Source organism: Fusarium venenatum, assembly GCF_020744135.1.
Source record: "Fusarium venenatum strain MPI-CAGE-CH-0201 chromosome Unknown EDB82scaffold_3, whole genome shotgun sequence".
Classification (NCBI taxonomy): Eukaryota; Fungi; Ascomycota; class Sordariomycetes; order Hypocreales; family Nectriaceae; genus Fusarium; species Fusarium venenatum.
In genome coordinates, this window is record NW_027072131.1 from 5,758,963 (window position 1) to 5,786,792 (window position 27,830).

At 47.5% G+C, this 27,830-nt stretch overlaps 10 protein-coding genes across 10 annotated transcripts; 5 read left to right on the top strand and 5 right to left on the bottom strand.

The window, feature by feature from the left end:
- Positions 1 to 117: 117 nt before the first annotated feature.
- On the bottom strand, positions 118 to 4,666 carry EDB82DRAFT_508557 (E1-E2 ATPase-domain-containing protein). Its single transcript, XM_025728357.2, has one exon. The coding sequence runs from the start codon at positions 4,209 to 4,211 to the stop codon at positions 486 to 488; it is 3,726 nt and encodes a 1,241-aa protein (XP_025582731.1). The 5' UTR covers positions 4,212 to 4,666; the 3' UTR covers positions 118 to 485.
- A 1,974-nt stretch (positions 4,667 to 6,640) lies between these two features.
- On the top strand, positions 6,641 to 7,096 carry EDB82DRAFT_527680 (uncharacterized protein; the record flags this gene model as incomplete). Its single annotated transcript, XM_025728359.1, has 1 exon — positions 6,641 to 7,096. The coding sequence occupies one exon, from the start codon at positions 6,641 to 6,643 to the stop codon at positions 7,094 to 7,096; it is 456 nt and encodes a 151-aa protein (XP_025582733.1).
- Positions 7,097 to 7,428: 332 nt separating this feature from the next.
- Positions 7,429 to 8,847, bottom strand: EDB82DRAFT_431134 (uncharacterized protein; the record flags this gene model as incomplete). The annotated part of the gene is made up of 1 exon (XM_025728360.1): positions 7,429 to 8,847. One exon carries the CDS (start codon positions 8,845 to 8,847, stop codon positions 7,429 to 7,431), a length of 1,419 nt encoding a protein of 472 aa, XP_025582734.1.
- Positions 8,848 to 9,491: 644 nt separating this feature from the next.
- On the top strand, positions 9,492 to 10,882 carry EDB82DRAFT_465359 (uncharacterized protein). The gene is made up of 2 exons (XM_025728361.2): positions 9,492 to 10,086; positions 10,137 to 10,882. The coding sequence occupies exons 1-2, from the start codon at positions 9,832 to 9,834 to the stop codon at positions 10,794 to 10,796; spliced, it is 915 nt and encodes a 304-aa protein (XP_025582735.1). The 5' UTR covers positions 9,492 to 9,831; the 3' UTR covers positions 10,797 to 10,882.
- Positions 10,883 to 10,944: 62 nt separating this feature from the next.
- On the bottom strand, positions 10,945 to 14,032 carry EDB82DRAFT_432898 (uncharacterized protein; the record flags this gene model as incomplete). The annotated part of the gene is made up of 11 exons (XM_065607720.1): positions 10,945 to 11,031; positions 11,085 to 11,801; positions 11,896 to 12,141; positions 12,195 to 12,411; positions 12,468 to 12,648; positions 12,709 to 12,889; positions 13,077 to 13,107; positions 13,188 to 13,249; positions 13,485 to 13,685; positions 13,736 to 13,879; positions 13,946 to 14,032. The coding sequence occupies 11 exons, from the start codon at positions 14,030 to 14,032 to the stop codon at positions 10,945 to 10,947; spliced, it is 2,154 nt and encodes a 717-aa protein (XP_065464146.1).
- A 390-nt stretch (positions 14,033 to 14,422) lies between these two features.
- EDB82DRAFT_547249 (uncharacterized protein) lies at positions 14,423 to 15,387 on the bottom strand (the record flags this gene model as incomplete). The annotated part of the gene is made up of 3 exons (XM_065609491.1): positions 14,423 to 14,496; positions 14,540 to 15,118; positions 15,171 to 15,387. 3 exons carry the CDS (start codon positions 15,385 to 15,387, stop codon positions 14,423 to 14,425), a joined length of 870 nt encoding a protein of 289 aa, XP_065464147.1.
- Positions 15,388 to 15,876: 489 nt separating this feature from the next.
- On the top strand, positions 15,877 to 17,982 carry EDB82DRAFT_262472 (uncharacterized protein). The gene is made up of 2 exons (XM_025728365.2): positions 15,877 to 16,532; positions 16,591 to 17,982. The coding sequence occupies exons 1-2, from the start codon at positions 16,365 to 16,367 to the stop codon at positions 17,851 to 17,853; spliced, it is 1,431 nt and encodes a 476-aa protein (XP_025582739.1). The 5' UTR covers positions 15,877 to 16,364; the 3' UTR covers positions 17,854 to 17,982.
- Positions 17,983 to 19,761: 1,779 nt separating this feature from the next.
- On the top strand, positions 19,762 to 22,458 carry EDB82DRAFT_508567 (magnesium transporter NIPA-domain-containing protein). The gene is made up of 2 exons (XM_025728366.2): positions 19,762 to 20,822; positions 20,870 to 22,458. Exons 1-2 carry the CDS (start codon positions 20,070 to 20,072, stop codon positions 21,995 to 21,997), a joined length of 1,881 nt encoding a protein of 626 aa, XP_025582740.1. The 5' UTR covers positions 19,762 to 20,069; the 3' UTR covers positions 21,998 to 22,458.
- Positions 22,459 to 23,074: 616 nt separating this feature from the next.
- On the top strand, positions 23,075 to 24,042 carry EDB82DRAFT_431380 (uncharacterized protein; the record flags this gene model as incomplete). The annotated part of the gene is made up of 3 exons (XM_025728368.1): positions 23,075 to 23,163; positions 23,261 to 23,810; positions 23,869 to 24,042. 3 exons carry the CDS (start codon positions 23,075 to 23,077, stop codon positions 24,040 to 24,042), a joined length of 813 nt encoding a protein of 270 aa, XP_025582741.1.
- A 563-nt stretch (positions 24,043 to 24,605) lies between these two features.
- Positions 24,606 to 26,500, bottom strand: EDB82DRAFT_465372 (cytochrome P450; the record flags this gene model as incomplete). Its single annotated transcript, XM_025728369.2, has 2 exons — positions 24,606 to 24,876; positions 24,954 to 26,500. The coding sequence occupies 2 exons, from the start codon at positions 26,498 to 26,500 to the stop codon at positions 24,804 to 24,806; spliced, it is 1,620 nt and encodes a 539-aa protein (XP_025582742.2). The 3' UTR covers positions 24,606 to 24,803.
- Positions 26,501 to 27,830: the final 1,330 nt, after the last annotated feature.

Below are 27,830 nucleotides of genomic sequence, written 5' to 3' on the forward strand. Positions count from 1 at the left end.
ATTTGTTGGTATTTCAAAACGGTCAAGTTAATTTATCTATTGTTCACATTGGCATACGGTAGCTTGGAGGGACAAATAACTATTGAATTTTGATGCTCAGCTATGCTTCTTTACAAGACGTAGCAACTGAGAATTCTAAAATAGTTGCCCAAATAGTGAACCAGGTTAAGCAATTGAGAGATGGAGTCGTGTATTCTCCTTGCAGCCCTATTGCTGCCTTGAGTACCTTATTCGACTATAGTTGAAATAATGACTATGTAAAGAGCGTGAATAGAAGTGTACTGGTTGTTGCAGGCGTCAAAAAACGCCTTCCTGATGTTTACTGAAAGACGAAGCCACGGTAGCGACCGGAATGCAGCATTCTGCCATACCAAACAAGGACAATAGAGGGGAAATAGACAGCAGAAAGGCTCCTGGTGAGATCCAAATGAGAGCCCGCAGAATTTGCGCTGCTTGGGTTTATTGAGAGACCCAAGAGTTCTTACTTAGATCTTTGACCGGCGCAGAAGCACAGCGGCCAGAATAACAGGCAAAACGCTCACCAATTCTCCAAGGCCTGCATATTCCGGTGGAATCCTGGCATTGACAAACGCGCCAGCAACAAGAAGCACAGCAAACGTGTTGTATACAAAACTCCACGAGAAGTTGAACTTGATACGATTAACAGACTTTCGGCTCGCATCTATCATGGTGATAATGCCACTGAGAGCAGGTCGCATGAGGACTACGTCTGCAGCAGATTGAGCAACATCTGTACCTTCGTTCACGTGAACGCCGATAGTGGCTTGGGCGAGAGCAACAGCGTCGTTTGTGCCATCGCCACAGAAAACAACAACTGGCTTCTTGTGATCATTTCCGTTGCCAAGAAGGGTCTGGATGTAGTCCTTCTTGCCAGCAGGTGAAGTTCGGGAACAGACGTTGTTTCTCGGGATGTTCAGTTTCGTGGCTAGATTCTGGACAGCTTCATCATCGTCGCCAGAGACCACATGAACTGAAAGTCCACGCATGTGCAGCGCCTTTACAGTCTCCAAAGCATCGTGCCTGAGCTCGTCCTGGAGGCCATATACAGCGCGCAAATCGTCATTTACTGTGAAACAAAAGACAGTATAACCTTGAGCGAGCAACGTGCAGACGAGAGGGTTCTCTGAAAGACCCAACCAACGGGAGTTTCCAGCCTTGAGCCTCTGACCTTTTACGACTGCTTCGATACCTTTACCTGTCAGGCTCTTTGTTTCATCTGCAGCAAAAGGCTCAATCCCGGTATTCTTAAGATGCCTCTTCACAGCTACCGAAACTGGATGTCGGCTGTTCTCGATAAGGCCCAAAAGAAGTGGAAGAGAAGGTTTGTCGATGCACTCCTTTGAAACGACAGACAGTTTCCCTTGAGTCAGAGTGCCAGTCTTGTCAAACACAACGTGAGATGTCTTGTGAGCAACTTCAATAGCGTCAGCCGACTTGAAGATAATGCCTTTCTCTGCAGCCACTCCGCTCATGATCACAATAACCATGGGAACTGCTAATCCAATCGCGCAAGGGCATGACACGATGAGGACAGCTATGGCATAAGTGATTGCCTCGGTTGTAGCCTTGGAGCCGCCATATCCTTGGACTGTCAGGCCAACACTAACCCAAATCGCGAACGTGATGATGGTCAAGGCAACTACTACAGGGACGAAATAGGAGGCCACCCGGTCTGCCAGGTCCTGCAGCTTCGGCTTTGTCAGCTTAGCCTCATCTACCATGGCGGCAATCGTATTGATGGTATTGTCACCAGGCAAGCGATCCAGTCGCACAATCATAACACCTGAGCCATTGATTGATCCTGCAATAATACCAGATCCGGGATATTTCTCCACGGGTCGGGACTCGCCCGTAAGCATGGATTCGTCAACTTCTGATGAGCCAGTCATGACGGTTCCATCAGTAGGGATTCTTGTATCGGGAAGAACCTTGAAGATGTCGCCATACTGAAGAAGTCTGATGTCAATCTCGCGCTCGGTGCCGCTCTTCTCATCGACGATAATGGCAGTTGGTGCCTGGAGTGACCGAATAGAGATTGACTCGACTGCCTTCTGACGAGCGAGTGCCGCAACCCATCGGCCAACCATAATTAAAGTCACCAGCAAAGTGGAGGTTTCGAAAAACTGTCCAGTCGAGAGAGGCTTTCCAGCAACAAGGTATCCAAAGGAGACAACAGAGAAGATGTAGGCTGCGCTAGTACTCAGGACAATCAACAAATCCATCTCGATGACTCGAGAGAAAACCAGTGCTTTGATAGCTTTGGGATAGAACGGTCCTGCAATGACAACTTGGACGGCGGTAGCCAATGCAAGTGAAGCCGAAGAGTAGGCTATCTCATTATTGGGGATTGGCGCCCATGCCATGACAAGTACAGGGATAGTAAGAACTGCAGACAGCAGAGTCATATAACCAACATGGCGAACATGCTTGTTTCCAGCTTCAAGAGACGAGTCCACGACTGGGGGGGCAAGCTTGACGGGAGGCACCCAGGATCTTTCAGCGAGGTCTCGTGCACCAATAATTTTAGGATCGAAGGAAACCCGAACATTGTTTTTGTCAAGAACAGTCATATCAACAACGCCGTCAGGCCATGTCTGTCCCACAAACTGGGATGTGTTGCCATCCACAACGAGATCCAAGCTGGAACCTTGGGTTTGGATTCTCTCGCATTTGAACTCTGTGGTTCGTTCGAGGTGTTTGATAACCTCGTTGACTGATCCGAGGCGTAAGTCAATGTTGAATTCTGCTCGTGAGAGAACGAGACTTGTTTTCAGCTCCTTGACAGCAGGAACTGTGGCTAGTGTTCGGTTGAGTTTGGTCTCGCAGCCAGTGCATGTCATACCCGAGATACTGAGAACCACACGTTCTTTTCCTGTGGTCTGATTCTCTACATCGGTAGGCTTTTCGATAGAGAGTGCTTTGTTGTCTTGATGCTCTTCGAGAACATTAGAGGTACAGCAGTCGTCATCGGGGATTTGACAACCCTGAGATTTCTCGCAGCAGGACCCGCCACAGGCGTCTCTTGGGAGCTCAGTTGAGAGCCTTTCTTTTGCACTACCACAAGTAGGGGTAAATTGGTTCCCAGCAATATCCTCTGTCTTGGTCGCATGGCAAGACTTTGAACATCCGTTTGCTGCAGAGTTATTAACCTTCGTAACCGGGTAACCTTTTGCAACAGGGTTCTCTTTGCGCCCAGTGGTGCAACAGAAGTCAGAGCAACTATCCGTAGTGACAGAATTCTTGGCAACTTTGCTATCATTTTGATCAACGGGTTGCTGTTCGGGCGGAGGCTTCTGAGAGCAGCAGGCGTCGAGACATCCGTTTGTACCAGCAAGGTCATCAGGAAGCTTTTGATTCGGGTTTTCGGCGATAATTTGTTGATTATTGGATTTGTCTTTTGCACAACACCCCTTCCTGCATTTGTCTTTGGGAACAGCGTCCTTGTCTGGCTTGGTCACTGAACAACATGCTTTACCGCAGCTCTTCTTAGCAGATGATTGGCTGGCAGATTTTACACTCTCTGTGGAGCTATTTCGCAGACGGAATCGGTTCTCTACAATCTTCTCTTTAGTGACAGAGCCTGTACTGCGGCCAGAGTCCGTTGATGTGCGTAGGAGAGAACGAGAAGACAGCTTTTTAGCCGGGCTACCCCGGGTCTCGCAGCAAGATTCCTGGCCCATAGCAATAAGAGTACGGCAAAGACATCCCAGAGCTTGAAGAGTTGCACTGTAGCGGTCGAGAGCAGAAATGCTGTGCTTGTTGCATGGCTTGCCGTCGGTTGCGCCATCGCAGCTACGGGTAGAGCTGCCACAGCCCGTCCCAGCTGATGCAGTATTAGCAAACACGTCTTCTGTAACATATGGTAAGGTTGGTCGCTCACTCTCTCTGTCATCGGAGCTCATCCTGCAGTCGCGCATAGCAAGGCGGTCAATGCAAGCTGCATTGCAGCAGGGACTGATCTTCCCACGGCAGCAGTCGGGTGCACCCTCATTGCGGTCGTTCTTGTCATCTTCACAATTCTCGGAAGCGCAGCAGTCAATTGCTTGCTCTTTGATTGTCCGTTCTTCATCCTTTGGTCCGGTTGCAGCCTTGTCTTGATCTTCGCGACTGTCAATGTCGACCTGAGACAATGCTTTAGTAGTAGGTGGCTCTGTGACCGGAGGACCACAGCAGCCCGATTTGCATCCCATCTTCTTGACTCGATATTCTGATTGTTTATGTTTGTTATTTTTGTTGAATATGTTTTTGTGAAGCAAAGTTGCATTTCTCTGACGGATATCGTTTCACCCTCCTAGCTTAGCTTATCGGCTACTACCCTGTTGCTGCAGCTTGCTCGTGAATGGCTTCACAATGGGACGACATTACAGGGTATGATTAGGATACTCGGTTGAAACATGGGATAATTGGTGTTTTCGGCATAGACCCAAGTCTTTGCTTACACTAATGCTGGTGGAAAATCGAACGTGAATGTAAGATCAGGCGAAAGAACCTTATGGCCATCAATGTCAACCACGGCAAGTCACATTGAATATTTCATTAATGATTATGATTGTATTGGAACGGCTCTTTATTCAGCCTGTAGCAGGTACTGATTGTAGGGTGACTGATCAGATGCACGCGTGGTCTTCAAAGTACCTAAGCTGCGACAACCCGTTGATGATGGTGTATATGCTATCATCCAAGTACCTAGAGTAACACATGGTAAATACGGTGAAAGAATTGATAGTTCAATTAAACTATGAACATATACAAATCAACTTGAGGTCTTATATAAAGTTGCCTCCATCAACTCTGCCATCCACCATCACCTGCTTGCTCTCCGGAACGACTGTTACCATCGAACCATGAAACGTCCCTTCAGCCAATATGTCGGACACAATTCATCTCAACGCCTCGCACATCCCACTTCTCCGTGGCTTCCTAGCAACTTTCCAAGCCCGTATCGACGGGCTTTTTGTTCGTTTCTCTAACTCTGCGAACTCAGAGACAATGTACCCGAATCAGACAGCGAGTTGCTGCGACACATGGATATTCTCCTACACCAATGCTGCCTGGAACTCAGTTGGAACATTCAGACTTACGGAACATACAAGGAGCTCCGGGATATGGTTCAGCCATCTTAATTCAGACTTACTAGCCCTTGAACTAGAGCGTATATGCTGTAGGAAGTACGGTAAGGGACTCAATTATCACCTCTGACTGAACACAAACTGAACAATGAATAGTCATAATGGACAAGCTTTCTATTGAAAAAAGCAAAGATTGTCAATAGGAACTGAACGGCGCATGGCATAACAAAGGTAGACAGGGGTCGATATGTAAAGGGACCAGTCTCTTATGGATTTCCGACACGATGTATGACATTTATTTTACGATTTTGTTTTGTTTAGTTATCCCCATTTTTGGAAATCTGAAAATAATACTGTGATTTCTTTTCTGGTCTTTTCGTGCCTATCATTTGATCTTGATGGCTCTATACCTCTAAACGATATTATTCTACAATCCCCAGATTCTTGACCGCCTATGGTTAATGGCATGCCATTATTATTTTCCACCATCAAGAATATCCGGCAGTGTCTCGGGACAATATGCTACATATTCACTTTGTTCAGGTATCCATGCTTCATGTACGAACCGACGGGAAGTTAAGCCAACGTTGTGGCTAAACATGGCAATGTAAACATCGATTTAAAAGACAACTATTCCTTTTATGGATTCTTGTTCATGTTGGATTGAGTCAAGTGTATGATTATAGATGTAGCTAACGCCTAAGCCCGTCAATAGGGGTGGGTTATGGTTTAAGCTCCTACGAATATATCATGCGTAGTCCAATGAAATTCGGCTTTAAAGGGACTTTGACGTTTACCGTACTTTGGAAGGATTATATGCTTGGCCTTTCAACATCCTGAATGAAGAATCACAAGAAATCTAAGCCGTTTAATAATGCCTAAATGATACGGCACCATGTATATGCGTTTCAAGATATTTTTAGTCGGCAATATCATTTTTCCTGTAAAGAAAGACTCCTAGGTCAATGGTAGACGACGACCACTGAGCGAACGCGGCAGAAAAAAACCTGGTTTCTGATCATACCTTCAGTTCTGATTATCCATTGAGCAGAGTGTTGCCTATATGTCTAAGTTAAACACAACAAGCACTGTTCAGGATATATAGCAGAGCTGTTCAATCCAACGTCTTCCGAAAAGACCCAAATACCATGTCACTTTCGACGTGAAGGGGACTTACTTACACAGGGATGAATAGTTGTACAATGTCTCTTTTTACATTGTATATTTTGGAAAGTCTCTCAAGAAACTGTTGAACATGATACCGCGCTGGGACAATCCAAGTCCCGCCAAATTGGAGTATAAATAGTTTATATTCCCCCTTCTTTTAACTTTCAATCCATCACCAACACAAGTCAAACAAGACTCAGCAACTCATCTTTGATCTCATCTTTGATCTCATCTTTGATCTCCTGCTTTGATACTAGATTTACCGCCAGCAAAACCAGAAACGAGAAACCACAACACACCAAACACTACACATTTTGCACAAGCGAGTAGTCGCCAACTTCATGCGACTCTACCTACGTCAAACATCTTTTCTCGTCTTCAACATGCCTTTGTCAATAAAGAGTATGTTTTCTTTGAAGAAGGATATGGCTCCCAAGTCAGAGGAAGAGGAACCTATTGTTAAGTCATACACGATGAATGACTACAAGAAGGAGAATGAGGACCTGAAGTGTGAGATCAAAATCCTCCAGGAGCAGCTGACCCGACGTTTCCAAAACGCGAGGGACGTCGAGCATGATGTCTTGGAGCATCGGGTTCTTCTCAACAAAACGCTTCGAGTACTCCAGTCTTTGGACCAGCAGCTCGGGGCAATCTATGACCGAAAGGGAATAGAGAAGGCAATCGTAAAGGCAGCCAATGAACCGAAATTGATCTATTATAAAGCTGAAGCTTTCAAGAAGGTCAAGAATGCCGAGTATGAGATTATAGGAACCCAAGAGATTGTCAAAATCTGTATCGACAGGCTTAAGGGCCACCGCAAGAAGTTCGTCAAGTATTGAGGAGAGTAAGTCGGTGTCATCTGGCAGGTTCTGGAGTTTGGAGTTTGGAGTTTCAGGCAAAGGGATTGGATGACATACCTCTCTCAAAAGATCAATACCAACATGTCATGACTGCAGGCAGAACCTGACATGAGAGCAAGGGTCTAAGAGGTAAGTATGATTCCCAAGGTATTTCTAGTCAAGTAACTAACTAACTAACCTTAGGGCTAAATAAAAAGAAAAACATAAAAAAAATGTTAAAAAAAATCACTTTTTTCTTCATGAAATTGTCCCATTTTGTACCTTTTGTGATAGACAAATTAAAACGTCAAATGTTGCTTGCTATAGCATGTCTAGTTCTTCGCACCACCTTTTAACTCCTGCTTGATCCTGGTAATAGTGCCAGGACCGCCATATGTCAATCCTGTGTAGACCATCGCCACGCTAGCTCCAGCATTGAGAATCTGTCGCGCTTGTTCGCCGTTGGTGATGCCTCCTGTGGCGAAGATGACCTTCTGAGCACCGCCCTTGGCGCCGAGGCTGGCCTTAAAAGAGTGCTTGTCTAGCATCTTGCGGTATCGGCCGACAAGGTCGAGTGTGCGGCTGTACATCGCAGGACCGGAGTAGCCACCAGTCTCCATGAGGTTTTGTCGCTCCTGGGCAGTAAGCTTAATACCAGGGGGGATGACACCGTCTCGTCGCTTGGTTGTGTTGCCGACGATAACTCCGTCGACGCCACTTCGGTGAACAGCCTCGACAATACCCTCCATTTGTGTGTCCTCATCCTCATCGGGAGAGACCTTAACCATGACCTTGGGCTTTTGCTTTCTGTCGGTCTTGGCAGCCTCGTCAACAACGGCGCTGAGGAGCCGTGTCAAGGGCTCAGTGGCCTGGAGATCGCGAAGACCGGGAGTATTAGGGCTGCTAACGTTTACGACCAGCACATCAGCGAAGCGTGCAAGTCTTCGTACACAGTAGACGTAGTCCTCGGCAATAGCCTTCTCATCCCGCTCGTCGGTTTCCTTGTTCTTGGCGATCTGAACAGCCAGAAGCCGGCCCTCTCGAAGACTTCCAGGCGGGACCTTGGCATTTCCGTCAAGGACGTCTCTCTCTGTCAGTCCAAGAGATCGGGCAAATCGTCGAAGTCGGTCCCTCAATCGAATAGCCATATCATCAGCACCACGAGAGTTGAGACCGTATCGGTTGACCATACCGTCGAGGCTGCGAACGCGGAACACTCGAGGCTTGGGGTTGCCGGCTTGGGGGAGAGGTGTGCAGCCGCCAATCTCGACAATTCCAGCTCCAAGGTCAAACAGCGCATCTGCTACCTCTCCATCCTTGTCGAGACCAGCCGAGATAGCAATTGGGTTCTGGACTTCTGTTCCAAAGATATTGACAGCCAATTCGGGGGAGTTTAGAGTAGTATCGCGCTCGCGGGGGTTAAGGTTGAGCTCATGGAGCACCTTCAAAGCCGTGGTGCCAGCATGGTGAGCGTCCTCAGCATCAGGGTATGCCCAACGCAGTAGCGGAGGAACGACCCATCGGTGGAAGAAAGCTCTGGTGTCGGTAGCGTAGAGGTAAGAGCCGTAGAGGACAGCAGCGGTAGCACTGCCGTAAAGAGCGAGTCTGAGACCAGCTCCATCACCAGCTGAAGAAGAGGACGAAGCGTTGCGGCGCTGAACGAGGTTTGACTTGGGAAGAGCAGGGCGGGCGGATGAAGCAATTCGGGTGCCAGAAACGGCAGTTCGTGATCGTAGGAGAGCGGCAGACATGGCTGGGAAGTGATGCTGGGCCGGGCCAGCTCCCAATGGTTCAACAAGACGAGAGAGAGGAAGTTGTTTCGGGTGAAGCTTCAACTTGCATCCACAAATTCCCGACGCTGGATTGCAGAGCCCAGTGCCGCACAGTACTAAGCACAGTGCAGGTGAGATGGTACCTGAAGCACTCAGTACCTAGATATACATACGACAACAACTATTTTGGGTATTATTTAGCTTTTATAATAACCGAGTTAGCAGGTAGATGTCTTCTCAAGACGATAACCATACGTTTATTAAATAATTTTAGTTTTCAATCTGCCCAATCCTATTGCTAGTCTCTATCAGCTAGCTTCGGTCAACTATAGAAGAAAGTCATTCAAGGTTAGGAAGATGACAATCCCCCTCTCATATACCACCAGTCTTGTGTAGATATGGAGCAAGTTAATAATTCAGTGGTATCATATTGTGGTCGATTTGAAGCGATATGGAATGATCGTCACGCGAGACTGTTGGACTTGATAGAACTTTTCTTCCAGGAGTGGATAAATAACCTTGCAAAGAGATGAACTCGTCACAGACAAGATTATGATCAGTCAATTCTGTTATTCAACGGCCTTATTTAATATCGGTGTCTCGATAATGGTTCCGATCCGATACCTCTTCGCATAATTCGGAGGACGACATTAATCCGGTATCCACTTTCGGCCGTCTCCAACGCCGTCTTTTGTTAGGAGCCGGGCATTGCAGACATCATGACTTCGGTGAATTCGGACATCGATCGGCCATTCCATAATTTTAACAAATCAACATGTCAGATCCCCCGATTCAGTCGTTGATTGTTTTAAATAGAAATTTGAAGGGAATTCTATATAAGAAGCTTATTGTGTAGCCACCTAATCCATATGACTTGTTCATCAATACTCTCCTGCTTTTAGCCCAATTATCGAATAAGACCTTCACTGCCAGATTCCAAATAATACCACACTAATATTCAACATGTCTCGAGCAATCTTAATCTGTGGTGCAACTGGAAAACAAGGCGGCGCCATCCTCAACAGACTCGTCAAGCAAAATGCCGATTTCAAGATTCTCGCTGTCACCAGAAACGCCAAATCTCCTTCAGCCCAACGACTACTCCGCAAATCTCCAAACATCAAGCTTGTGCAAGGCGATTTAGCTGATCCTACCGCAATCTTCAAAACTGCCAGGAGTGTCACTGATAAGCCTATATGGGGAGTGTTCAGTGTTCAGGTAAGAGAGTTCACCCCTAATCAAGCATGAGCAACCACTGACGTACTTAGGTCCCTGTTGGCTTCGGACAAGGAGGCGGTGGTGAGGTTGGACAAGGCAAATCCCTTGTCGATGTCGCTTTAGACGCTGGTGTCAAGTTCTTTGTTTACACTTCAGTCGACCGACATGGTCAGGATTCAGAAAACAACCCGACTCCAGTTCCTCATTTTATAGCAAAGCACGAAATCGAGAAGCACTTGATTGCACGCACCGCCAATACGGATATGCAATGGTCAATTCTACGTCCAGTGGCATTCATGGACAACTTGACAGACGACTTCTTGGGAAGATCATTTGTTACTGCGTGGAAGTTGGCTGTCAAAACAAAGCCAGTCCAGCTCGTCTCCGTCACTGACGTAGGCATAGTTGGAGCAGAAGCCTTCCTCCAACCTGAGAAATATTCAGGGCGTGCGGTATCGCTTGCTGGCGACGAGTTGACTCTTGACGAATTCCAAAAAGTCTTCAAGGAGAAGATTGGCCATGAAATTCCTTCAGCTTACAGTTTTATTGTTTATCCTATGATGGCGATGGTGAAGGAGTTGGGTTACATGTTCAAGTGGTTCAATGATGTTGGCTTTGATGCGGACTTAAAGGTGTTGAGACAAGAGTACCCCGAACTCAAAACTTTTGGCACTTGGCTTGAGACGGAAAGCGACTTTGCGCGCAAATGATGTGTCTTCTTGTAGATTGTTTTCATACAGGCGCTTCTTTAACATCGAAATCAATAGATTTATAGTATCTTTCATTAAATCACTCCACGGTTGTATAATACCATGTTCAGGATACAGATTGGCATCGTATTTCGTGCGGAATGGAGCATCAGATGTCGAATGAGTCCGAAAAAGAGGAGTAGAGTCGCTGAGTAGCAAGCAGTGGAATGTCGACGGGCGTGTCCTGCAAGTTCACCTGCACCAGCTATCAGTGTCCGTGACGCAGATTGAGACACGATGATTTCTTACCTTACACATGGTTGCGGAGGTGATACCACACTGGCTCATCTCTTTTACAATCTCATTTGACACAGCGTTGGCGACAAGATTATTGTTCCCAAAAGCTACCATAACCCTTAGAATGAAATCGAGATTCTCCTCACTTTGTACATCAGGTTCGGCGGGAGATGTACAGGATACAAAGACCAAAGCAGCCATATATGCTGCAACGCAGATAAGAGGGTTCGCAAAGGTTGTGCCAAGTTCAGGTATCATTCTGAAGATGTTGAGAATCTCTTCTGCCGCTGGAGCTAGACGATCTTGCGACAATCGAATCATATAACTTGGCAGTCCCTGTATGTTCGACTTCATCCTCCACAGGGCCGCTCTATGAAGGCAGATTGTAGCTGTGTGGAGCATGACGTTGACAAACACTGCATTTTGACTCTTATAATTGGCAGGAAGACACAGATTCTTTGGCAACATTAATAGCATAAACTTGAGGTCATTGTCAATCGCTCTATGCTGTTGCCAATATGCGTCATCTGTTGAGGTCTCAGCGCCTTGTCCTCGGCCATCGTCGGAATTATTATGCTCGATGGTACGGTGGAATATGTGCGCTGTAAGTACTCTTCCAGCGAAAGATGATTGTGGTTCAGCTTCGATTAGCTGATCTCCTAGGAAACGTGTTTGCTCCTCTCTTCCATACGCAAACGCTTCGTCGGAAGCTGGAAGGCGGGTGTCTATCTACACCCTTGTCAGCCATTGGTTCAGGAGCCAGGCTGATCCAACTCACCTTCTGTTGATTTATCAGAGCTGGCCATCCGGTTGTTGCACAAACAAAGCGGTCGAAACTGAATATGGTCCACCATGTTCGGCGTCGCTCCTCAAGTTCAATCCAGTCCGTTGATACGTTCCCGATCGACTCGGGCATATCAACCCGGTGCAGATTAAGTATCTGTGCAGCTCTAAGGGCAGATGATAAAGTAATGGAAGCCTTAGCGAACATTGTATGTTCGGCTTCGAAGCAAGACATCAGGGCCCAAGCTTGTACGTGACCCAGTGACAGATCATTTGTCCCGAGGCTCTAAATACATTTGGATTAGTCCTGTATTCAACCACTGTCGTAATAGAGCATACCCCGAATTCCTGTTCCTGAAGATAAGTTCTAGCACGCTTGTAGAGATCCATGCCTAGATGGTGATATGACTTGGTAGTCTCTGCAGCAAAGGCCATGACGATGTACTGGAGGCACATTGGCGTTCTCCTATGGTCGAGCAGAAAGAGAGATGCCATAAACCGCTGTCTGTGTAGCATGGGTGCTGCTTGGTGGACATCATTAAAGTATATGGTTGTTCTATTGAATCATTATTATAGTCCCGGATGTGGTCTGGTTGAATAAAGAACACCCACAGTGTTTCGACGAGATATTGAGGCAGAGGCCCCTCGATCAGACCCGACCCTGCAGGCTCATCGTTTGGATAGCTCAGCGATGCTATACCAGCAATTGAAGCGTTATTGGCTTTAAACTGATTGTCCTGAGTACGAGACGTCTCACTTTGCCGAGAAGCTTGTAGTACTCTCTCGAGGCGTGCTTTTATGTGTGTAGGTTAGCAGATGTTCAACCACCAACTCACTGCTCAGCCTAACTTACCAAGTTTGGCCTCTAAATCCTTGGCCTGGCCTCGATTTATGCCCCGATAAGGCTGCCTTGAGTCAGAGTAGACGCACTCATAATTTTGCTTGAGGCATCGACTACAACACGGCTTTGTACGATCACATTTCAGCTTGCTTTTCCGACACGGATGGCAACTAAACGGTGCAGTAGCAATACTCTCACGCCGAGCATTATGGATGCCAGCTTGAGGATATGAATTACCATCGTTGCTCATTATTGAATGATTATCGGTGATTGTAAGAGATAGGCAATTGGCGTAGGAGGGGAGTCAATGGGGGAGATATGGTTCAGTTCAGGAAGACGCGGAAATAGTGGAGTGGGCGCTTACAATATCAACAACATACCAACAGCCTGTTGCTGAATTTTAAGAAAGCACTGTTTATAGAGTTAGTTTGTTCTTGATTTGTTTGATGAAAGAATGCTAATTAGTGAATGTGACAGATGTCTATTCTCACCTTGTTGTCCTCGGCAAGCTCGTCATCGATATGTTATTTGCAATCCTACGATAACCCCACCACTGGGATAAACATAATTCGTAATCACATTTCAGTTACTTCAAAGGAAAGGCCAAGTTTATTGCTGTCTAGAGAAAGAAATCTCCCGCAGTTTTGGTCTTGATCTCTGTATCTTTTCTAATGCCTCGTGTTCCATTCCATTCCACTTTCGGCGCCTTCATGTCGTTCATTACCCAAGCTCAGAAGCTAGGCCAACAAAAAGCGTTCCGTTCAAAGCTCCTTCATCATGAGGTAGACATTGCCCTTGCCGGGAGTCAGGCTGTGAGGACTGTCGTTGTACTCACGAGCCGGGAAACGAAGAGTCACTTCCATCATGGGCTCATTGCCCTTCTTGGCCTTGCCGTCTTCGTCAACAAGCTTGAGGCCCTGGACAATGCAGTTGAGACGAGGACGGAAGGTCTGCTCGTAGCCATCGCGGGTGAGACGGTTGTGCTCGTCCTTTACTTTCTTTTAGTATGGGCTTGAAAGGGGAAAAGGTGAATACTTACGACAGCGCGGGCAAGATCAAACTTACAGCGATTGAAGGCGATAGCCTTCTCGTCACGAAGGTCCAGTTCGTTCATGGCATAGCCAATGTCCTTAACGACGGCAAGCATGGTGTCCTTGATGTAGTCGGTCTCGCTCATGTAACGCTGTTGAGGAGCAAGCTTGTTAGCGCTGGTAGACAAACCGGCATGCCACATCTCCGCAAGACTTACCTTCAGAGTGACAGCAGTCTCAGGGTCCTGATCCCAGAGGCGCCGAACGACCTCGTTGACAATTCGGATCTTGTAGCCTGCGGACATCTCGAAAACTTGGAGGGGTTGAGAGAAAGAGAATTGCGATTCTAGGTGAGAGCTGTCGATGGAGGTTTCGACAGTTGTGTTGATCAAGTCAAGTTCGATGAGAAGCCATCATGGTTAGAGATTATATAGTCGATTCGACTCTTCAAACGCTAATATCGTAAACGCTGACTTCGATTATCACTATCATAACTGTTATCCTCACAACGAAGGCGTTTGCTTGTAAGTGGGGAATATCGTTTGGCTCTTTTATCCGCTGACGTTGTTTGGTCTGAAAGGTATATATCTAAGTAATGAAAGGCAATTATGTAAGATGGTATCAAAGAAATAATGTAAGAAATCAATCAGCCAAAACTCATCAAGGAGCTGCGGGCTTGGGGGTATTATTATCTTTCACCTCCCCCAAAGTCCCTGATGTTCCTGGCGCATTGCGGGACGGGCTTTCTGGTGAGATGGGCCATTCGTAACTACGAGTCGAGAAGGTCGAGTCCTTGTCGTTATCAGAGGGACTCACGGGGGCAACTTCTGTCACGCTGGCCGAGTTTCGACCTCCTGCGCCCAGCTCTGGCGTCCTCATACATCCGCGCAGTTCCTCGGCGTGGGGTCGATCGCCCTCCATTTCATACATAACGTGAGGACCATAGCCACCTGCTTGGATGGCATCGGCCTTTTCGACTTCGGCAACCCTAAGCCTCTCTTCAACATTACGTCGCTTATGCCTCTCACGCAGCCAGAGGAAGATGGCTACGCCGAGGAGGATGACTCCAAGAGCAACACCAATGCCTACACCGGCCTTTCCTCCACTAGACAAGCCACCAGAGGGAGCCACTGGCTCTGGGTTGCCAGATGCTTCCGCTGCTTCCGAATCACCAGATTGAGTTGCTATGACAGTGGTCCATGATGATTCTTCAACAGACGTGGTTTCTGATTCTGCTGATGCAGTTGTTGTTGTTGTTGCGGCTTCGGTGGACGCGGTTGATGTGATCGAAGTCTTGGTAGCCGGTGAGGTTGGGAATGATGTAGGTTCGGTGGCAGTTCCGTATGGTTCCCAGTATTGTTCACAAATCTTCCAGTAGCTATTCTCATATTCTGGATTTCAGTTAGCAAGCTGATCTCTAGTGTAGAGTTTACAACTCCATACCAAACATGTCATCTTCAGTACACTTCTTTTTTGTTCGTCTTTCTCTGTTACCAAGACATTGTTCCAGCGTATCGACGACAGTCTGATGGTTGGGTTTGTAGCACCAACAATCGTAGTCGGTGTCACCACAGCCAGTAGCGGCGACACTAATATCGAAGCATCCGGCAACACATTCGGGAATAGTCTCGTAGAGGTGCTCGGCGTTTTTGTTGGCCATTATTGGTATGGATATAGGTAATGAGATGAAGTTCAAGATAGATGATACCTAAGAAAAGAAACGAAAAGAAGCGACGCGAAGGAACAACAAGCTAACGAAGATTGAACATGAAAGATCCAGGACGACGGATCACTAGTAGGCAGGACTGAGCCGGCTTTAGTTTAATTGTCAAGGCGATCAGGGACTCCATTTGAATGAAATGGGTCCCTTGTAAATAGAATCATCTTCCCCATCTTTTGCTACCCATATAGCCATAGTAAGCCATTGGTTGATGATGCTCTCGGACTATAGACTTGGGCCAGGACAATGCGTTGTGTTGATCTCAAACGGCTAATGCTGGGGATAAGAACTTTTGCAGACTAGGGTTTCGACTAAGCCATAGGGCAGTGAACGACTCGAGGTGTCTGATCCCATCATAAGCGATACAGGTGAAATGGATCAAAGGATCTGTCCCCTGGCCAGAAAGCAACGTCGTAATTTCAGGATCAGACTAAGTGTAGGGCGTTCCAGGGTCCATAGCCTAAAATATGGATACATGTGATAACCGCAAGGCAATTCTCCCAAATATCTTTCCGTTGAGGTGGCGATTGGTTGGAGAACTAAAAGCGCCAATCAATGGAAAACGTGACGTATAACGTCTTTTGAGGTTTGTTTGCTCCGGGAGTTTGTTGTAAGAAAAAGTCCGGAAGAATTAAATACGCAATGATGAGACAAGGACATCATCTGAAAAATGGTCCAAAGGTCTAGACCTCTCTAGGAGTGGTTCTCATTGGTCAAAGGTCCACTAGTCGGGCTCTTTGAACCGAGCCTTATCGGCCTGGACGGGACGGGAGTTGAGGACAGAGGAGAGAGAGAGAGGCTGGCGCTGACTTGACTGACCCTGACCTTTATTTTTTGACATAGACATCAACACATTTTTCGCATCTGGAAAAAATTATATATTTCACGACAGAGCCCGAGAGTGAGCTTGAGGGATCATGTCACTCACTAAAGTTAACCCGTACCCAGCGGCCGCCGCAGCGATTGACAAGCAGGTCGTCGAAAATATCTTCCTTGACGACATTGTCAGCCATGACTACAGCCGCAACACCAAAATGGCCCTACTAATCTGCATGAAGGCCTTGCACAACAAAATCGAAGACGATGTATGCATCAGCAACCTATCCGGACTTTCCAAGGAGCTTGGCACTAATTTATTTGCAGGAAGACTATTGGGCTGAAGCGACAGGTGATGAAGAATGGGGAAAGGCTCAAAAGGAAGCAATGCAGAAGTTAGGGAAAAAATTAAAGGATGAATTCAGGGCCAAACGTGCCCGCCAAAAGGAAGAGGAGGATGAGGATGAGGCGGGGGAGGAACAAAAAGAAGATGAAGAAGAAGAAGAAGACGAGGAATCTGAAGAAGAAGAAGAAGAGGAAGATTTTGAAGAGGAATACGATGACGAAGGGGAAGAGACGGAAGGATCTGAGGAATCCGAAGAATCCGGTGATGAAGAATCCGATGATGGGAGCGACTGGGATTCATTATTTTTGCTGGTGCACAACATGCCCACCGAAAACGATGAGCCAAAATCCACCGCACGAAAGCGAAGTTTACCGCGGGACGGTACTCCCTGCCCTCCGCCAAGACCTCAACCCGCAAAACGACAGAAACTAGATCCTTCAGCCGCTTCAAAAGCTCCCGTGGTCCAGGATTCCGGAGAAGAGGAACCGAAACCAGTTACGAGAAAGAGACGTCTTATCGCCCAGCAAGATACAGATACCCCTGCAACAGAAGTCCCGTTTCCTAAACGGCAAAGGATAGACTCTCCGGCCGTGGTGGCGAATCCGAACGACGAGGATCGGGAGCAGGAACAGGCACAGGCACAGGCACAGGCACAGGAAGCCAAGTCCTCAGTCCCATCAGAATGGTTGGCGCCGCATCGAGAGGAATTAGAGAATTCTCAACTCCCTGAAACTCTTCGAGCCATCCTCGGACGCCTTCCTGTGAACGAACTACATTATGAGGCACAGTCATTCCTCTTAAATTTAAAGTACTTCGACACGACGGACGATGCCCTAGCAAAGGCTGCCATCGATATGGGCCTCAGGTTCTCAAAGACAGCCAAGAGCAGCGAGTACAAGATTGTTTTTGAGTACATAATGAAGCACCCCATACAGGCTGTCATGTACAACGTGTGTAAGGAAGACGAGGCTCAGCACATTCTCTTTTGGGAAAAGGTTCGGAATGTCACTGGAAAAGAGATACCACCAGAGCGTATCAAGGAACGGCGTCAAAAACGTGCCAAAAGAGAGGCAGAGGCCATGGCGAGATTCAATGCTCGTAAAGCAGCAGAGAATGCCAAGAGAGAATCACAGATGCTCAAGGAAAAGTACGTCTCTCAAATTGGCGAGGCATCAAAGCTGCCGCTTAAGGAGAAGGTCGGCAGGTGGTTGGCTGAGATTGTCAAGGCTGAGAAGAAACAATAATTTGGTATGGCATGGCAAAGGAAGTACGGAATAGCAAGAGATGGAAGTCTGCATTGGTTTGGGTTGCATGATGCATTTATGAATATAAGATCGAGATACCCCCTTGAAATGATACGAAACTACACAATATTTTGGTGTCAGAACGAGTAGTCATCAGACACGATATTGTTCGACGCTTTAAAGAAGGCTAGTGGTGCGGCGTAAACGGACCGCCGAACGAGACTGACATTCTATGGCCTCAGTCTGGTGACAGAGTCATGAGTGGATGGTACTATAATCACTCAAGCTTGGAGATAGCTGCCCATCATAAGAGCGGTCAAAGGAAGCCAAAGTTGGACCATCTCTTTACTTGTACTTGCAAGACTAACTCAACAGATCATCATCAACCCCAAATTCGTCTTTGTATCTTTCCAGGACCCTAGACATGTCCTTTTAACCATAATAATAAACTACGATACTGTCGGTTAAAGCCCTGGTAAAAACAAGACTTTGAAACCTATTGATTCGCTGTCGATCAGTGGATTGCAAAAAAGAGACACTCTCTGAAACACCACGCGTATATGCACTTATTAGTGTGTGTGGCTGAGTCGCGTGCATATAGACTCGTCCCCAATGAGACAGGAATAGCAGCAGAGATCATCTCTATCCACCTTTGGCTGGCTGTGAAAGAATGGAGATGCGACATAAACATTTCAAAATGCCAAAGGGTTGGGTTAACTTGACGGAGCATTCAGAAGTCCTAGTCAAATCGTGCTGACCACATATGCACCGTCTGTCTGTTGTCAAGTCCTACGGGCACGGTATTACCTAGTACCTTGGAGCCGAGTTTACTGAACAAAAGGGTTCAGAGCTGAAAAGGGTCCCATTGTTCGAACAATGAGCCAAGGTCTAGATCTCAATGCCGAACAGCATCCCCGCGTTGGTGGATACGCTTGAACAATAGAGTACGGCTTGGCCATCGCCTCAGCTGTAAAGTCATACGTATAATGTTCAGCGGTCAACAATAACTGTTTTCTGTAGATGTAGTGTATAGTCAGTCTATCATTGGTCTTGTTCAAATTTCCGTTCCCGGTGAACGGACAATGAAGAAGACGTTTGGACCAGAAGCTGCGCAATGCCTCGTCGTCATCGCTGGTACCCGTAGGTGGCTTGTTGGGGGCTGAGAATGACAAGTACCTATACTTTGGGGCACCTCGCGAAGACCTAGGCTAAGTTTCTAGGTGCAGTTGCAAAGGGTGCCAAGGGCTTACCGAGATGGGCAGGTCAATCAACATCGATCGATATCGACCAAGCCAGGACCCTTATCAACTCATCTCTAGGCCATTCAACAGGCCCAACAACAACAATAATAACAAGCTTGAAAGAGGCCCAGCCAGGGCCAGGCTCCCCTCTGGTGTCATGGTTTCCGATCCTGACGTCCATAGATAATTTAGCGCCCGTTGGTCCAAGAGCCCATGGACCGTTGCGCGGGTGATGGCCTATATTGGCCCCGGGCACTTCGGAGACAAAAGCATGGAATACCCCCGCTACGTAATTAACTATGGCCAAGGAAATTGTAATTAACGTGAGCTGTCGTCTTTGTTGATGTTCCGACAATGGATGGCGGAAACAGCCAAGATCACCCAATTGACTGGTAATGGGATAGGATAGAAACGTTGATGGCTGCCCGCTGCAGAAGCTTGTTGTTTGGGTTTGGTTTAGTGGTTGGCCGGGGGCCTGTTGGAAGTTGGCAGCGTAGATAGGTCCCGCCTGGGCAGGTTGCAGCGGGGACAGCGCCAAAATAAGCGACACAAGTACCTATACATGACCGATGGCTGTCTCAAGAGCGCCCACCCACTGGATCGGATCTCTTTCATCACAAGCTTTGGGTCGAGCTAAACTGGTGTGTGTGTGCGACGCCGTTTCCAAGGTTTCTTTACTTTGCCTTCACTCTAGCTGTATAGCCCGTACATACGCTTCTGGTTTCTCTTTTACCTCCTGTGTCATATATTCCTCTTACCTTTTCAGTTACACACTCACCCACCTATATATCTTATTCAATTCTTACCTTACGTCTTGTTGTTTGGATAAACCCCTTATATAAAAGTCCTTCGTCGCTGCCGCAACCGAACATCGTCACTATCGCACATGTGGTCCTAAAGCTGGTCTGGATCTCCCGCTTCGACTCTCTCGCCCTCTCCTCCCGCTAAGCCTCGACCAAGACATTTATAACCGTAATGGACGCCGATATCTTTGCCCGGAGCGGCGGAATAGGAGGCGGCGACTCGAGCGACCGACCTGGATTCTATAAGCCCGTTGGTATTGGTTTGGCTGTCGGCTCTGGTGTCTTCATTGGTGTCTCCTTTGTCCTCAAGAAGTTCGGTCTATTGCGCGCCAACGAGAAATACAATGAGGTCGCTGGTGAAGGTTACGGATACCTCAAGAACTTTTGGTGGTGGACGGGCATGATTCTTATGATCATTGGCGAAATTCTCAACTTTGTCGCATACGCCTTTACCGATGCAATCCTCGTCACTCCCCTGGGCGCCCTGTCCGTTGTCATTGCAGCTATCCTGTCGAGTATCTTCCTCAAAGAACGCCTCAGTCTGGTTGGAAAGGTTGGATGTTTCCTTTGCATTGTCGGCTCGGTCGTTATTGTTATGAATGCGCCCCATTCCTCGTCCGTTAGTGATATCCAGCAGATGCAAGGTTACTTCATCACACCAGGCTTTCTCACCTATGCCGGCATCATTATTGTCGGTTCCGCAGTCACTGCGATTTGGGTTGCCCCGAAATATGGAAACAAGAATATGCTCGTCTACATCTCCATCTGCAGTTGGGTCGGCGGGTTGAGTGTCGCATCAACCCAAGGATTGGGTGCTGCCATCATTGCTTGGATCGGAGGCAAACCTCAATACAAGGAGTGGTTCTTATGGGTTTTGTTTGTTTTCGTCATCTGCACACTGTTGACCGAGATTATTTATCTCAATGTGCGAACTCCTGATGCCCCTTTATCTCCTTTGCTAACCTCTAGTAGAAAGCGCTCAACATCTATAATGCGGCTCTTGTTACCCCAACATACTACGTTTACTTTACCAGTACTACGATTATCACATCAGCAATTCTCTACCAGGGTTTCAAGGGCTCTGTCCAGTCCATTGTCACAGTTGTTTTAGGTTTCCTAACAATTTGCTCGGGAGTCGTTTTGCTACAGATATCAAAATCCGCAAAAGATGTGCCTGATTCTGCTGTCTTCAATGGCGATCTCGATCAGATACAAACTATTGTCGAGCAAGAACAGCCAGAGACCGATCCCAAAGCAGATGCCATCCGTGGAACAGCTGCCATTGTGCGACAGATGTCTCAGCGAAGACTTAGAATGGAGGCTGAGGAACTCAAGCGACTGCACGAGGAAAAGATGATGATGGAGACCATGGATCCTATCCGCGAGGACGGACAACAGCCAGAATGGGAATGGGATGGACTGAGAAGGAGAAGAACAATGACTTTCCGAACCGGAACAATTAGCAGCTCAAGAGCTGGATCCGTAACATCTCCTCCGCCGCAGGTACCCCCGATCTCTCCCCGATTTGCCGTGAGGCCGAGCAGTCCGAGGCAGCACCCACCGCTGGGCATGTCCCAATTCCCCCCGATCGATGACGATGACGATAACGATAACGACGATGATGGCAATAACCGCCAAGAGACGAATACCCTCTTTTCCAGTATCGCTGGAACTATAAGGGGTCGAGCTCGAGGCTTCACCAATTTCTCTGGACGACACGCCAACGACGATCACGAAGACGACAAGCCCCGTCCTCGGAGCCCGATGCATCCCGTTCCTCTAACAGAGATCGCCGTCCCTCGGGATAAGGCCGACGAAGAACATGCCGCTTACTACGGCCAAACTCGCGAACATGCGTTTAACGGTCAGGACACTGAGTACCGAGGGGCGTCGTTTCGCAGTGGAAACAGTCTGGCTCCACCGACGCCCCCGCCTCATGGACAGCCACCGGATATCACAAGGCGTCAGTTTTCATTCCACAACGTTTTCCGGCGACCAAACTCATCGTCTAGATCAACGTCGCATGTCGAGGACCCAACGGAGGAAGAGCAGGCCGGACTCGTCAAAGACGATAGCCGACCCGGACCAGCCTACCACTAGGGACCAATCCGATGGGTAAAATAGGCATTGGGTGTGTAGGATTTTGAGTAGGAAAATATGCATATGCACGGCGTTATTGGTTTTGTTCTTCTTTTTGGGGGGAGGACTTGGTTATATTGCTGGGTTGGCCAAAAGCACTCCGTTGCATAGCGCTTGTATGAGGTCATCACTCTTGGGTAGAGAGAGTATAGACATGTCTTGCAGGGAGCACGAGCCTGATGACTGACTGACAACCTGTATATACAAAACTGCTGTGGGACATGGAGGCTGAGTTAGTGGAGGTTAGGAACACGACGTGATGAATAAAGATCAAGTGTACTAGGTTAAAATGCTGTTGTTCAAGTGCACTGATACCGTAACGTTAGTTACTAAGGAGATATCATGACATGGCACTTGCCCATGATGGAAATCCTCTCTTACCCCCAATAATGGATAGCCTATTTCACCCCGCACTTCTCGACCAGCCTCAACTTAAATGCTAAAGTAAGTCCCGCCGCCCGTTTCTCGAACTTTCCAAGAGACACGCGCTTAGAAATCCAATCACAGGCTTTACTCTCCTTGCTAGAATCAGGGTCCTTTCCCTGTAAAACAATTACATACCTACCTACCTGTAGGTAGTCTTTCATTTCGTGGTGTCATTGTCGCCAGTTGTCATTCAATCTCTCATCTGTCTTTCGCATTACAGCCAGCACACGTAGCCTACCTGTTTCCTTCAGTTCTTTTCGCCATCGAATCTCTTCTCTCATCATTCATTTCCATAAAGTGGCTTTTGTTCTATTCCCCAGACCAAGACATCAGTTCCCTTGTCAAACTGAAACGCTCAAGCGAGCCTCAGGGTATCAGAAAGCTTGTCCGCTGAGAACCTAAGAGACCAAATTAGTAGGTCAACTTATGATATAGATCAGACTTCGGAGGTTATTTATTTTTGTAACCTAAAGCTTGGAGACTAATTTCCGTTGCCCTTTAGACGAGGCCAAATCCTTGATCAACTCTCTACTAGCTACCTATCTACGACACGGGACAGCACATCTCACTGCGGCTGACCGCATATACGCACACGTACACGCACAGCCCACCATGTCAAGGTCACTTCAACTCAAAGATGAGGGGAACAAATGCTTCATGGCCGGCGATTATGTCGGCGCTGAAGCCCTTTACTCCAAAGCGTGAGCAGCTCTTCCTACCTATACATACACACATACATCTACAGGTTGGCGCAAATTGGAGAGAAACAGGGTTATTCTGACAGTTGTTTCACATCAGCATCATCGCAGACGCCAGGAACCCGGCTCTCTACACCAATCGCGCCATGGCCCGCCTCAAGCTGAATTACTGGGATTCAGTCGTCACTGACTGCGAAGCTTGCCTACAGCTGACACCCGACAATATGAAAGCGCGATATTATCTTGCCGAGGCACAGCTCGCCCTTCGAGATTATGACGCTTCTCTCGCAAGCGCACTGCACGCACACAAGTTATGCGCCGCTACCAACGACCGTTCGCTCGCTGCGGTCACGAGTCTTGTTCTGCGCTGCAAGAAGGAACGATGGGAGGATAGTGAAAAGAAGCGGACGCGCGAAGCAAAAGATCTTGAGAGAGAGGTCCTAGAAATGCTAAACAGGGAAAAGGAAGCAACGCTAGCGGAGACGGAGGACGGAATGGAGAAGCAGGAGATTGAGGAGGAGACCAATGCGAAGATTGAGAGGATGAAGGATGTCTTTGAGAGAGCACGGGCGGATGCTGATAAGAAGAGAGAAGTCCCCGACTGGGCGATTGACGATATCAGCTTTGGCTTCATGGTTGATCCCGTTATGGTAAGTTGTTGCTAATAAGCTCAGATATCAAGGATACCATTCTAATATGTGTTACTAGACAAAAACCGGAAAGTCGTATGAGCGCTCGTCTATCATGGAACACCTTCGACGGCATCCAACCGACCCTCTGACCCGTGAGCCGCTTGTCGCTTCGCAATTACGGCCAAATCTAGCGTTGAAGCAAGCCTGCGAGGAATTCCTGGAGAGCAACGGCTGGGCTGCCGATTGGTAATAGAGCGAATTAAGCAGTAAAGCCAGGGAGATCAAGGATTGAACAAGCGGGTGGGCAATACGACGACGGCCTTCTTACTTGCCATACATAGTGTGTTTGGAGTTTTGGCGTAAAAGGAAGGATAATGGATGAAATTAGTAGGTCAGTTTATGCTATTTAGACCAGACTTTTTGGACTGTTTACCTTTGTTCCCTAGGACTTAGGAACCTAACTTTTCTACCACCACCAAAGTGCATGCATATTTACGAGCGGATTGTCTGCCATAGCTCGGCATTCTGAACTCTTTTTGCCAATAGTAATCAGAGGTAACATGATCGATCACGATGACCTTACATTACATCTTTAAAATAAACAGCAACCAACCATACATAGCAGTGCACCCCCAGCAATGACGATCAATCAATCAATCAATCATATGTAATATTTGTCTGTCCTAAACAGAAAAGTTGGTGTCTGGGTTTTGTGGTGTGAGAATAAACAGGCATAAACTCATCTACTGCTAATTTCGTCTCTTATGTTTCTAGCGGTCAATAGTTGCCATGATAGTTTTAATTATAATTGTCCCGGAATAGTTTGTTCAAAGCAATCGCCCAGTATCCGTCGTATATATTTGGCGGACATGGGAGTATCATGATCTATCGTCCTACTTGTTCCTTAAATCGTCCAATCTGTTTTGTCCTGTACCAAATGGAATCAAACAAAATTCGCTCCCCAACGCCTTAAATACATTCTATCATGCTTCGCTGTCCAGCAGCATGTGTCTAGTATGCCATGCAGTCTAAAAAGGAAAGGGGGGTATGTCGTAAGCGTGTGCTGTGTCGTGTATCGTACAGTCTATAGGATATGCAGTACAGTATCGTACAATGTGGGTTTTACCACAACCTCCTCCTCGCACTACGCTTGGCTCTTACACCTCAACCAAGCGCACCACCAACTTCTCCTTGGGACGAAGAGTAAAGGTCGGTCCAGCGACTTCAACCTCCTTTGCTTCGTTTCCAAAGGGCTTGTCGATCTTAAACTTGCGCACAAGCTCGACCAGCATCACCTTCAGTTCCATCATGGAAAGCTGCTTGCCAATGCACATTCGCGGGCCGTTGTGGAACGTCTCGAATGCGTAAGCACTAGCTGCGCTTCTATTGAGGTCATTCCAGCGGTCAGGATTGAAGAGTTGCGCGTCAGGACCCCAGACGGAGGGGTGAGTGTTCATGACGGCGGGCGAAAGCTGGACGACTGTTCCCTTAGGGATAGCAATTCCGGCAATTTCGACATCTTGAGTTGCCTGGCGAGGTGCCATTGCGACTGCACAGTAAAGTCGTAGAACTTCGCGCACAAAGTTGTGCAGGTACGGAAGCTTGTCGATGTCGTTGAAGAATGGCATGGGGCAATTGTCATCCAATATCTTGATCTCGTCTCTCAAGCACTGCTGGCAGTCAGGTCGGCGCGAGAGTTCGTGGATGGCCCATGTGATAGAGCAAGCAGTGGTATCATGTCCAAGAATCAAGAGATTCAAGACGTACTCGACAATGCTCTCATCGTTCCAAGCAGCATCGGTGTGTTCCAACAGACACTGTAGAGCATCTCGGTTGCTAGTGTGGCCCTTTTCGCTTAGACTGCGTCGAATGTTGACAAGGCCAAAAATAAACTCTCGGACCTTTGTGCAACACTTGGAGAACTCGACACATTCTACGATTGGGACGAATTGGCGCACTGGAACCAGAGAGTTCAGGTAGTTGACGATGTGTCCGAGTGCGGATGGCTGCATCATGGTGGTGAAAGTCTCGAACAAAGGGGATTCGCTGGATTCGAGATGGTTGAGATCTAGGCCAAAAGTTTCGAGTCCGATGACATCAAGAACTGCCTTCCAAACATTGGTCTCAATTTCGACATTGCCATTCTTGTCATGTCGTTGAGCCAAAACACGCGCCAGCTGCTCCGCCTTAGTCTGGACGGTAGGGAAGAAAGCCTTCAGGCGCGGTGCTGAAAATGGCTGGCTGATGGCCGCTCGGCGAAGCTTGTGAAGCTTGCCTTCGACGAAGGGGAGTCCATCACCGATGATCTCATGGGCAAACTGTCTGGCGAAGGCGGGCTTTACGAAGAAGGCGCTCTTGGTCTGGAGAACCTGCTTGTATGCCTCAATAGTGTTGGCGAAGAGAGTCTCCCCGTTGGCAAAGTTCAGATAGCGGATAAGGGGCGCATCTGGATGGACACGGGACCACTTGCAGAAGAGCTCAGGAAACCAGGGGACCTGAAGGAACTTTGCAGCCTGGCCAAGGAAGAAGGTGTTGTCGGTAGGTCCAGGGAGATGTCGCAGAGGGGATACGTAGAAGGGGTACACAAAAATGTTGAAGACGACGGTACCGAAGGCGAGAAGACATACGATGACAATTCCCATCACGATGGAAGGCATCAGAGTCTGCATAGGCGAAGTCACCAGAGCGGAGAGAAAAGAGATCAACATTTTGGCGGTTCTGATGGAGTTGTCGAGATAAGAGGGTATGGTCGTAAGATGTGGGCAAAATGAAGTAGCCAAAAGTCGTGGGTGATATTGTTGTCAAAATCAGAGTCTTTGCCACAATGTGAGTAGGTGTGATGAGGAAGAGGAAGAAGTTGGGAGTAGTAGAAGGGTTTTTAAAGCAGATATCTTGTTGTTCTGATGTTTAATGCCCGGGCACTGCCAGCCAGGTGACTGGCACTGCATCAAAGCCGGCGGGCATATTGCATCAACGTTCAAGGTGATCAAGCCTACTGTTCAGTGGGGGCTCCCACCGGTTGCATTGCTCTTGGAAGGATCGAGACTGGTATTCTGTCGGACACTTTGCATGTGGCACAGGATAATGGTGTTCTCTGGTAGAACGGATAGATGTTCATTGGGGGCCGATTGGGAACAGGAAGCATCTTATATGGCTATCTTGGAATCAGGCTGATGAGCATCCTGTCACCACTGCGGCAGGGCTGTAGTGTCACCTCGGTCTTGGAGTCTCAAGGCTGTAACGTTTTGGGAACAAGCCTGGGAACCGAGTATCGACCCTCGGAACGATGCTGGAAATATACCCTTTTGGGTTGCTGCGGCTGGCCGGCGGTGCATTTAGCCAGTACCCCTTTATCAAGCTTGGTCTGGTGGTAGAACATGTTCTGCACCGGGAGGGAATCATTGAGTCAAACTTTACTACCATTGGTAAGTATAATTGATGTAGATATTATCAAGAGGCTTTGGCATTCATGATACGAGTTACAGGTTCTCAGTCAAGTTGGAATAAGGTCATTGAGCGTGTGGTTTTGACTTATAAAAAAGTATCGATATACATATCCTCAGCCTCGCAGTTCGTTTCAACGACATCGTTCCACAACATAACTCGGGGCAAATTGCTTCACCTACTTTATCACTCGGATAAATATGATGAGCGGTCTCTTACCGACTTTTTGTCTTCGTCCAGATTTTTATCGTCATACTTTAGGCTCTATCAATTGGAACATATCATCTGTAGTTGATGTACATATTAACCCGAGTTGTAGACTTAAGTGTCGGTTAACTGAGATGACATGAATTGTTTATACTGGATGCAGGATTATCTTTAATGATCGTTTTACATATGATGGACGACAGGTGAGGTCAAATTCTCATGTCATGTGGTTGATTGTCCTTTGAACATATCCTCTCGCGGACAACACACGATTAAACATACACTTTGGGCATTGACCAACACATAAAACACAGTCTGGCTTAGGCTGTACATTAATTATTGATTTCGGAGATCAAACGGAATAATAATTCGTCAGTCTGTTGTTCT

Excerpts from the sequence above, each read along its gene's own strand:
- EDB82DRAFT_262472 (XM_025728365.2), top strand. The coding sequence starts at position 16,365 with ATGTCACTCACTAAAGTTAACCCGTACCCAGCGGCCGCCGCAGCGATT. Across the intron at positions 16,533-16,590 it reads ACAACAAAATCGAAGACGAT|GAAGACTATTGGGCTGAAGC; the intron begins GTATGCATCAGC and ends ATTTATTTGCAG.
- EDB82DRAFT_508557 (XM_025728357.2), bottom strand. The coding sequence starts at position 4,211 with ATGGGATGCAAATCGGGCTGCTGTGGTCCTCCGGTCACAGAGCCACCT.
- EDB82DRAFT_508567 (XM_025728366.2), top strand. The coding sequence starts at position 20,070 with ATGGACGCCGATATCTTTGCCCGGAGCGGCGGAATAGGAGGCGGCGAC. Across the intron at positions 20,823-20,869 it reads CCGAGATTATTTATCTCAAT|AAAGCGCTCAACATCTATAA; the intron begins GTGCGAACTCCT and ends AACCTCTAGTAG.
- EDB82DRAFT_465359 (XM_025728361.2), top strand. The coding sequence starts at position 9,832 with ATGTCTCGAGCAATCTTAATCTGTGGTGCAACTGGAAAACAAGGCGGC. Across the intron at positions 10,087-10,136 it reads GGGGAGTGTTCAGTGTTCAG|GTCCCTGTTGGCTTCGGACA; the intron begins GTAAGAGAGTTC and ends TGACGTACTTAG.